The sequence below is a fragment of the Capsicum annuum genome, unplaced genomic scaffold, assembly GCF_002878395.1.
Source record: "Capsicum annuum cultivar UCD-10X-F1 unplaced genomic scaffold, UCD10Xv1.1 ctg1714, whole genome shotgun sequence".
Lineage (NCBI taxonomy): Eukaryota > Viridiplantae > Streptophyta > Magnoliopsida > Solanales > Solanaceae > Capsicum > Capsicum annuum.
This window is the reverse complement of record NW_025822785.1, coordinates 346,492-357,502: the sequence shown is the minus strand read 5'-3', so window position 1 is coordinate 357,502 and position 11,011 is coordinate 346,492. Positions and strand designations below refer to the sequence as shown.

The 11,011-nt window shown below is 30.9% G+C and overlaps 1 protein-coding gene across 2 annotated transcripts; it reads right to left on the bottom strand.

Moving 5' to 3' along the window:
- Window positions 1-7,227: 7,227 nt before the first annotated feature.
- On the bottom strand, window positions 7,228-10,367 carry LOC124890401 (E3 ubiquitin-protein ligase RNF185-like). 2 transcript variants are annotated; one of them, XM_047402241.1, is made up of 2 exons: window positions 9,998-10,367; window positions 7,228-8,142 (listed from the first exon to the last, which is right to left on the bottom strand). In XM_047402241.1, the coding sequence occupies exon 2, from the start codon at window positions 8,097-8,099 to the stop codon at window positions 7,440-7,442; it is 660 nt and encodes a 219-aa protein (XP_047258197.1). In that variant the 5' UTR covers window positions 8,100-8,142; window positions 9,998-10,367; the 3' UTR covers window positions 7,228-7,439. The 2 variants fall into 2 exon arrangements, with proteins under 2 accessions (XP_047258197.1, XP_047258198.1); XM_047402242.1 differs by having other exon boundaries at window positions 7,228-8,683; window positions 9,998-10,275.
- Between the last annotated feature and the right edge of the window lie 644 nt (window positions 10,368-11,011).

Below are 11,011 nucleotides of genomic sequence, written 5' to 3'. Positions count from 1 at the left end.
CTATTGGTTGAAATATATTACTCTATAAACAAAAATAACATATAAAATCAATTCTTAAATGTATCTCACACATAGATTTGACGTAAATTAAGAGAAATACATAATTCATAGATGTATCTGAAATATAATCAAGAGAGATACATAATTTGTAGATGTATCTGACACATAGATTTGACATATAATTTGTATCTTATAATTTTAGTAATGCATATTAGAGTATTTTATTTCTGATACAAACAAATATTACATTTATAAGAGATTCTCTTGTTGTATCTTCAACTTCTTTTCGTTTTGAAGCACGAATTTTGCATCTTTGATACATAACTTTATTACCTTCTTAACGAAAACTCTTGATGTATCTTCAACGCCTTTGCTTTGTTTAGTCGGAACATTCATTTCTTACGTCTTCTGATACATAAATATTTATGTATATATCAGGATCTTTAATCTCAGTCATATGCATCACTGTTGTACCTTATTTAGGGGTGGACATTTATGTCGTTCAGAGGGCTATTCTCTAACAACATTAGTTGATGGTGTCACGAATTTCTCGCTCTACCGCTCAATTTCTCTATATTGATTGCGACGTCTTCCGATAGAAATTCAATCGAACAAGAATTGAAGCAAATGAAGAGAAAACAAAGAGAAAGCGGAGGGTGGAGATGGAGGTTCTTTTGTAGTTTTGTTTACTGGAAAATTTTTGAAAAAGAAGGAGGTTAGATATTAATGGATATTAAATTTATGAAAATAAGATTTTTAGCCAAATTTTAGAGGGATAATTAATGTATTCTGATTTTTAGGGCGAGAGTGATGTATTTGAAAATTTGAAGAGAAAAAATGTAAATTGAGAATTTTAATAATTCGTTAGAAAGGTAGGAATTTTAAATAGTTTAGGTAAATTAAATTGTGATATTAAGTAATTTTTCCTTGATTTTACCATCTTAATACGTTTTATTTCCTGTCTTCAAATATTACGAAGGAGGATTATATTTTGTAATGACTTGGAATTTAAGTTTTATGCATCAATATTATATTTATACATATCATTTATAATGTAACTACATGTGAACTTTTACAATAAATATTAGAGAAAATGCACTATTTTCACCCTGAACTATAAATGAAATTGTTGAGACATACTTTAATTTAAAGGGGGTCCTATTACTCCCTGATTAATTACAACCATATTTTTGGCAATCTTAAGGCCTACGTGGCACACTGCGTGAATCAACATTCTGAAGGTCCACGTAGGCACACGTATGTGTCACGTAGGCGTTTAAGGTTGCCAAAAATACAGTTTTAATTAGTCCAGGAGTAATAGGATCCCTTTAAACTGGAGTGTATCTCAATAATTTTGTTTACAGTTCAGGGTGAAAACAGTGCATTATGTATAAATATTAACTTCCTCCTAAAATGGTAATCAACCTTGCTACAAACTCTGCTGATCATATAAAACAAGAAAGATAAGGATTTAGCTTTTTTTTTGGAATCAGAATACAACAAAGATGTGCAATCAGATAATAGTTCTCCCTCATAATTGAAGGGACCAGCTGATCAGGAGAAGGAATTCTCAACCACGAAAGTACTCTTTTTTTTTTTTTTTTTTTTTTTCTTTTTGAAATTCTAGAAAAATTCGCAGCCGCTACACCCTCTACCACAACCTCTGTTCTTCGGGTGAGCATTACACATTTTATTCCAGCAAGTTAAATCTGTGTTAGTGTTAATAAATAGTACTAATTGTTGATAAAGGTATATTCACACATGAAAAAGAATTAGGCATGAGCTAGTATCTATGAATTATGAGTTGTTTAAAATTATATAGGGCCAATTTATGATTGTGAGCAAATGATTGAAATTGCATGTGCCCTTCACATGTTTGTGCTTTAAGATTCTACTATAGCTTTTTAACAGATCCTGGAGTGGATAAAGTGGGATATTTTAAAATAGGTTAAATCATTTACACCTTCGAAATTCGATGTAAAAATTAAATATTTTTATTAACTTTGAATAATAATCATTATCCCTCTTTTTTTCTATTTGATTTTTTAAAATACCTATTTTACCCTTATATTTATTTTAATATTTGTATCTCTTTTTTTTCTTAAAAAAAAAAACTTTTTTATAAAAATATTTTTTTATTTTTAATCTATATAACATATTTTTATAAAAGTTAAAAATTATTTTTAAGATTAAAAAATAAAAGTGAGAAATATTAATTGAGTATATAATTTAATGACAAACTATAATATTATAAATGAGCAAAATAGTAAAAATTAATTTTATTAAAAATCAAAACTCTAATACATATTTATACATGAAAATAATAGGTAATTATAATCTTATAAACATATTTCAATGTAGGTATACAAAAATAATTAATAGTCGAGGATCTTTAAAAAATAATCTCTCTACCTCTCTGAGGTAGTGGTAAGGTTTGTGTACCCCTACCCTCCTTAGACCTCACTTAAAAATTTTCATTAGATATGATGTTGTTGTAGATGTATATTTGTTACAAATCAAATGATTGTTGTTGATGGATTTTGAATTATAATTTAGAAAATAATTCATATTAACAACCCAAACTCGTTTATCTATATAGACATTAAAGAATAAGAGAAAATTAAAATATGCATCTATATACATAATTACATACTCACGTACATACTTAATACATATAATATAAAAAATTTGAATGTAAAAAGTACCTTTGGATTTTGTAATTAATTATAAAATAATTTATTAATAATATTAAAAGGGGGACTTGAGAATTTGTATACCTACATTGAAATATATTTATAAAATTATAATTACCTATTATTTTCACGTATAAATATATATTAGAGTTTTGATTTTTAATAAAATTAATTTTTACTATTTTGCTCGTTTATTTCATTATAATTTGTCATTAAATTATATTTTCAATTAACATTTCTCACTTTTATTTTTATCTTAAAAATAATTTTTAAGTTTTATAGAAAATATGTTATATAGATTAAAAAATAAAAAAATATTTTTATAATTTTTTTTTTTAAAAAAAGAGATACAAATATTGACATAAATATAAGGGTAAATAGGTATTTTAAAAAATAAAATAAGAAAAAGCAGGGAGAATGATTATTGTTTGAAATTGAGGGATGTTTGATTTTTACAGCAAAGTTCAGGAGTATAAACGATTTTAACCCTTTCAAAATATAATCTGAGATTAAATTTATATTTTGTTTGGTTGAAAGAAATATAATAAGTAATCACGTAGTAAATTATAAATGTGTACTTCAAATTTGATGTTAATTATTTTACCTGAAAAGTGGAATAAGTTAGTATTTAAAGCTTGTAATTTCGAGATAACTTTATCGCTACGAACCTTTTAAGTTGTTTGTTTTTTTCCTATGTTTAGATTCATTTTGTTGTAGAAAAGAGGAGGGCAAAATTCAGAAATAGCATACTTATTCCTTTAATTATAAGTTTCATAGCAACAGTTTCATAATTACATAGTATAACAAGTTGTATTTTGTATTTTTGCAAACTGTTGCTACAAAAATATAAATACATATGATTTTTACTGCCCTTATGATCAATATGTATTTTATATTTTTGTAAACTGTTGCTACAAAAATACAAACACATATAAATACATATGCTACAAAATGTAATTTGATAAAAGGGTTGTTATTTTTTATAATGTAATACTTAAATATGCTACTTTATGTATTTTTTCCAAAAGAGAACACACAAAAGAGAGAAAGAGAAGCCCATGCGATTCTCAATTCACGTTATAATCTAAAATGAATGCAATTTGATACAACAGAACCTAAAATCTTGATCAACATTATTAAATATAATTATCAAATTAATTTCCGTGAAAAAAAATCATGTTTCATGTTAAAAAGCGAGTAGACAATGTAGCCTTTATTAGTGTTTAATAGTTTATGCTGGTGCAAAATAACGAATTGAATCAATTAATTTGATGGTGTTACAACTTACAAATGTCGAATCAATATCTGCTAGTACGCATATATGTTACTGCTAGATATTTAAAACGAAAAAGGATTAGAAATATCCTTTTAATATTGGAATTGGTTAAAAATTTCTTCCATTAATTTATTGGGCAAAAAATATCCTCTATCCATCTTTATAGCTCTTTAAAATTATAATTAAATTTTTTATTAAATACGTGATAGTTTTCTGTTGGTCGAAACTAAATTAATTAAAATGATAAACTCAATTCCAACCCAATTAAAACTCAAATCCTACAAAATTTGCCCAACTAAAATCACCCGGCAGTATGAGTGATTTTTGTTGTCAAATGCTGTTGTACTTACATATGAGTGATTTCTATTGTTAAATGCGGAAACTTTGTTGTAATTAGAATCTGTCGGTCTAATGAAATGTTTAGCCCCTACTTATTGTTAGTTTGGTATTTCTTTGTGATGTCTATTTCTTTGTGTTAGCTTGCAAAACTAATTGTAATACCTTCGTTATGCCACGTTTTAAGCAACACTATCTTATTACTTCCTTCGTTTTATTTTACGTGACACATTTAATTTATCTCAAAAAATAGTTCATTTCTTCCTAAATAGTTGTCACTATTTTTGTTTATGTACATCAAATTGTTGCCACCACTGGCAAGTGCATTTCTCCTGCAAGACCACTTCACGCCACAAATTTTTTGGTGATATGAGAGCTACTCTTCACCATCTTCATACATGTCCAGTTACTTTACATGTATTTTTTTTTCCTTGACGACCTAGCACAACCAACATGAATTATCTTAGAAATTTCAATCTGATGCAACTTGACTTTTCTCTTATCAAAGTATTGAATCTAGTGTTAATGCTTCCAGTTCATCTGAATGATTACTCTTTAGAATACATAACTGCAGCCAAACTGATCAAAATTATGATTAGTTTTGAACAATAGAAAGTTGTCATATATTTAATAAAATTTTTAATTATAATTTAAAAAATACCGTTAGTTGCAGGGGTATTTTTAAGCCATAAAGGTGGATGAAAGGGTATTTTTAGCCCTATAGATATCGGAAGATATTTTTATACTTAAAAGATATGTCTAGCCCTTTTCCATATTTAAAATGAGCTTTTTGTTTGATTTTTTTTCCAATGCCATTAAACTTATATCTATAATCTATAATTTATAATCTATAATCTATAATTTATATCTATAATCTATATCTATAATATATTAAAAGTGTGAAGTGCCTTAGAAATGTTGTTTGAACATTTTACCCTTCATTAAAAGTCTTTATTTTAGACAAAATCGTCATTTCACTATTTTTTTTTAATATTTAAGAGTTGAAAATTAATTATCTATATTCATGGTAAAACCTTTCCTTATTAGAAGTCATCAGAATTTCACCATTTTTTTTTCTAATTTAAGAGTTAAAATTAATTAAATATATTTATGGTCAAATTTTTTCTTATTAGAAGTCATCAAAAGTAATAACAACTAATATTTTTTTCATTAGTTTAAGAATTCTAAATCAAATAAATTTGATATATATATATATATATATAAATAATCGTAACACAAATATTGTTCAAATTGATGCGTCTCTCTTAGCATGTGACAACAAGGGAAAGAGGTACTATATGCTACACGTGAAGATTCATCAACCACTTGTAACTTCTGGTGTTAAAATATATATGTTTATATGTTAATTTACATTATTATATTAAAGTGTGAAAGAATTTTGAAAAATTTAAACTTTTACACTTTATTAAAAATCTTTATATTTAATTTCAAATCATCAAATGTTACACGTGTCAGTCATATGCGGTTAAATCAGTAGTTTTTAAATGCATAGAAGCAAAAATCCAAGTTTCATTCATGAAATTCAATCTCGTGCGACATGCTACTCCTAAATTATGAGTACTGCTTTCATCGTTCAACTGGGTTTGGTTAAACTGTCTAAATGTAATCAACTTTTATCTATGGCTTGTTAAGCACATGAAAATAATTCCAATGATAGATTTAGTTTTTGATCCCAAGATTATTGCAAATAATACCTGCTACATTATCACTGCGATATTAAGCATCTCTTTTTTGATTGCTCAAGGGTTGACACTAAGTTTTTTCTTTTCCATATTGTACCTGACCGTCATATAATATAATGGATTGGCTCAAAATGCATTGCAGTTAAGGACTCAACAATCAACTGTAGAGGTTAAGCCAAATGCTAGTATTTCTATCCATCATACTATGCCTAAAATCCTTTGGAATATTTGGTAAATTTCAACCGCAGATTATATATTTCCAGAAGAATTGTTGTTTCGACAAACATAAAAATTGATCAAGCCATTTATGGAATACTCTATCCTAATTTACCAACAGCCGGAAATTCACAACAAGAAGCCTCTGATCCGGCCCTTAAATATTGCAACCTTCACTCAAGTTTAAGGGTCCGTATATGTGTTTGGCCATACAATAAACTGCACATTAACACATCTACTATCAATGGTGGGGTGGGTTTACTTATCAGGCATGAGCATGTGGTGTGGGCGACTGGTTTGCAGGTTTCTCTAGAAGTAGTATTGCAACCTTAGGCTATACACGCAGACATTGTTGCTCATAATTGACATTTACCAAAATGCTATCTGAAAGTTAGTCGAACAATACATGCACGTCGTGACAGACCTGTCTCCAGACAAGACTGTACACAGGATTCACGAAGCTTTGCTGCGTCATATAAACTCTTGAGTTCTGCTGGGGTCGATAGCAAAGAGAGATGAAGATATCTTCAAGATGAAATTTCATTTTGTAAACATCTCACCCTGAAGACCACATCATCAACAAACATTGTAGGGACATGCCCGCTGCTATAGTAAGCACAGAGTGCTTTTGTCAGTTTTCATCTTTCAAAGACAATGTCACTCAAATCAAATTCAATCTACATGAATGTGAAAGAGATGTGCACACCAGAACAAGCAATTATGTTTGTCTCATTGATAACCATTATAACTCATTTTCTCAGTAAACATGGAATGGTAAATGAACTGTGATGAACAATCAAGAATCACAATTCAAACACTTGCGCTGAATTCCAGTGTCACAAAGGATTGGACCTGTCACTATTCAGACACTCGAGTGAAAAGCAAAAGAAGTAAAATGTCCATCAGAGCAAGCCATTTTACATGAAGGATGCATACAGATGAGTCAAGGGTTAGAACAAAGATTTCTTGGGTGTTCTGACCCCCACAAAGGAAAAACAAGCTGTTACGGCAAGGTGTCATACTCATATAACATGCATGCGAAGGAGAAAATAAACATGTTACATGAAAGAAGCTACGTGCAAACTCTACTAATCACATCAGTTCATCTCTATGTTGCAACTTCAGGTGTAAGAATTCGACATATTTACAACCGTTAAGAATGATTACCTACAAGTAAGATTCAGGCAACAGCTGCCTAAGGGGAAAGTCCATTCACTAACCAAACAAATATAGGAATACAAGAAATCCAACAAGCAAGAACATGAACTTCAGATTATTGTCTGCCTGTCCTTGGGACGGGTGTGCAGCATTCTGAACATTCGCCCCATGATAGGCAGGAGGATACCCATACTGGTAATTTGGCGTTGTACCAAAGGCAGTTGGACCAGGGAATCCATGAAACTGAAAACTGAGCAAGGATGGGATAAATCCACCGAAACCAGCAGACATTGTAAAGTTACCAAAACTTGCAGTTGCTCCTGGAAAAAGTCCTCCCATAAGGCCAAACCCGGAATTAGGAAAAGTATTTGATTCTGGTGGAGGAGCCGTTTCAGGTCTTTGCCCTGCTGGCCTTCTAGGAATTTCAACTCCAGGTACTGGTTTTGATCTGGGATCAGTTGACGTCCTCCCTCTTCCATAAAGAGGAACTAACTTCTCCTCTTGTATAAGGGCCTTACAAACAGGGCACTCATGGGATTGAGAGTGAAGCCTTAGCCATCTATAAAGACATGGCCAACAGTAGAGGTGACCACAGAGGGTCACAATAGGGTCTTGGGCCAATTCAAAGCAGATGTTGCATTCAAAATCACCAGCATCATTGCTGCCATTCCCCGAGGACGAAGAATTCTCAAATGCCGTAGCAGTTGACTTCTGCATATTTCACTCAATGTCTCAATTAGCACACAGAAATGCACTTCACCTGCCAATTGCAATAAATTTGATTACAATATTAGCAACCAACGGTCCTTACACATACACATGACAAACTTAAAAACGAAAAGATGGTCCAAAGGCACTATGAATGTGATAGCATGATCCAGAGAAACCAATCAAATGGCATGTATGGGATAGAATCTGTTAGAATACGTGGCGGCATGAGGGGATAGATGCAAGGCACCATCGGACAACTTTCAAGGAAGGTGTTTGGAGAGATATCCTGATACCGATGACATATTTAGGGGACTCCTTAAAATAATCCGGAATCACCAGTCCCTAGCATAAAGCGGGTGATCGATGAAAGTTTGAGATCCGACGAATAAAGAAGGGCTCTTGTCCCAGTGGCGTGGCAAAAGGACAGAAAGAACAGATACGCCAGATACTATCGTACAAATGGTCTGGTGAGACAGAGGTATATTGGTTGGCATCACGACCGGCATTGCTACGTGGACAACGTTCATTGGATGTGGTACTTTACAGCTTGAGTGACGCTTTTCTATTGGCTGATGCTCAACCATTGTAACCTATAAATAATTCATTTTCCTCATTTGTATAGCATTCGCATTTAAAGCAATACAACAACAGTATATTTACATTCTTGTACTCCAATTTTTCCTTAAGTCTTTACCTTACAACATTTATATATTGAATCATCCTCAGAAAGGAAGCCAGGAATACTCACACAACAGCGGCGACAACATATTCGTCTACTATAGAAGCTCTTACGCTTCGTATGGCTTTATTATTTGTTCTACTATATTTAATTAATCTATTGTGTACTGATTTCACAATATTCTAACCACTAATAATCGAATCTAACAAGTTAAGCTAAAATGTCTGTCCATGACCTCATATAAATTCAATTGTAGAGTTTTTTCAGCAAACATGGTACATGAGCAATAAAAACTGAACCTAAATCATCAACTCAAAAATATTTTAACTTTGCAAGCACAGGTTTTCAGTAAGCTAGACCCCTACATTATTTTCATTCCATTCATAAACTCAGTCACTCAAGAAATCCATTGGACAGGCCTAGGCCTCTAGTGAGTTATATAGACATATATTTCAAAAGGTCACCTTTGATGATTCCATCATCTAAGATTAAGTTGCGACAAGTCGATGACATCCCACATCATACCAAACTAGCTATCACTTTACAAACATTTAACAAAAAATGACAACGTTTTCTTTAGCAAGTATTTGATACAATTGAAATGACATGGCATTTCTCTATATTTTTATTAAAATGAAGTAATTATTAAAACTACAACATGCTTTACAAATAAGATAAAACACAATCTCACTTTCAAACACTCTTAAGGGTTGTTTGGTGCGTGGATTAAATTATCCGATTAATTTATTATTTATCCCACCTGGGAGATGGGATAAAATAATACCAAGTTGGGATAAAATAATACCAAGTTGGATGTGATAAGGTGAGAGGTCTGGGGCTTCATTCCGTGGGCTTGGGATATCCCACCTGATCCCGCGTACCCGACGACCCCGAAGATTTTTCGAAATGAAAAAGACACAAGGAAGACAACCAAATCATAGATGAAACAAGAAAAATTAAGAAGAATCATCTTAATTGTGACCCATATACAATAATGTACAGAAGAATCATCTATAATGCTTTATTGAAACAAATCAAGTGATAATCATAATTCAACCTTATGAACTGTGAGGAAAAAAAAATGTCTCTATACAGATACGGAAAGAAATAGCTTGTAATTCCCATAAAATCAGATCAGATCACATAAGATGCAAATTTAAAATTAAGAATTACATAAAACCTACATCAATAATTTAGGATTAATAATGAAGAACTACAAACTTACCTGTTTGGATGAGGAAGAATGATAATGGGGAACGGATGTTGACGATTTCAAATTGTAATTATTCTGCTGATCTCTGATACTATTAATAATATATATGTATATAAGGATTGTTCCAAAGGAAGATTCTAGGGCTTTCTACATACTTTGAATTCGACGTAAATCTTGTATTGAAGCTCCCTAAGGAGAACATTTAGGACACGGCATGGGAAGCTTCCAGGGGCTTTCGGCTAACTTCAGCTCTCTTTTTTATTTGGGCCTCATTATTTTATCAACTCCAGTTAAAACCAAACAAGTGTTGGGTATATACTAGTGCTTCTAAAATTTAACAAAACTATACACCCCTTATGGGTCATATGACACTCTTCATCATTAATAAAAGGCTTATAGTACTACTATCGTTTATATCTAAAAATAATTTATTTATTTATTATGATAAGTCGTACAAACTGACTCTTGCAAATAAAAATGCAGGAGAAAATGGTGTATTATAAATTTTTGTGATTTGATTTTTTTTTGGACTATGTGTATAATGGAAATTTTAGTACGTTAGATTATCTTTAATAATCATAGAAATATCATCACTTGTTGAAGATCATTAAAAATTTAAAATAAATTTTCTTTAGGTATTGATACATGCTTAATTAATTAATTTTTGATAATTGGTAAGTGGAGGGTTTAGGCCACAGGTGACAAAAGAGTTTTAAAATGAGGTGTAGGTGACACAGGTCTTAATTATTAGGTGGAGGTGACAATTATTTTATTATGGATTAAGAAAGTTTGAAAATAACCCACAAGTTTTTAAATTTACACTTTGATCCAAATGTTAGTTAATATATAACGGGGAACGAAGGAAAAAAAGACGCCTTTTTCTCTCTCCTCATCCATTATTATTTTCTCTCTCTTCGCGATATTTGTTGTTCATTGTTGCTGTTGCTTTATTCATCATCTTGTGATTCATTATCATCATCTTATACTTCATTATCATCTTCATATTCTTCTTGTTGACCATTGTTG

What these genes read in the sequence shown, in the direction of transcription:
- LOC124890401 (XM_047402241.1), bottom strand. Translation starts at nt 8,099, where the DNA reads ATGCAGAAGTCAACTGCTACGGCATTTGAGAATTCTTCGTCCTCGGGG.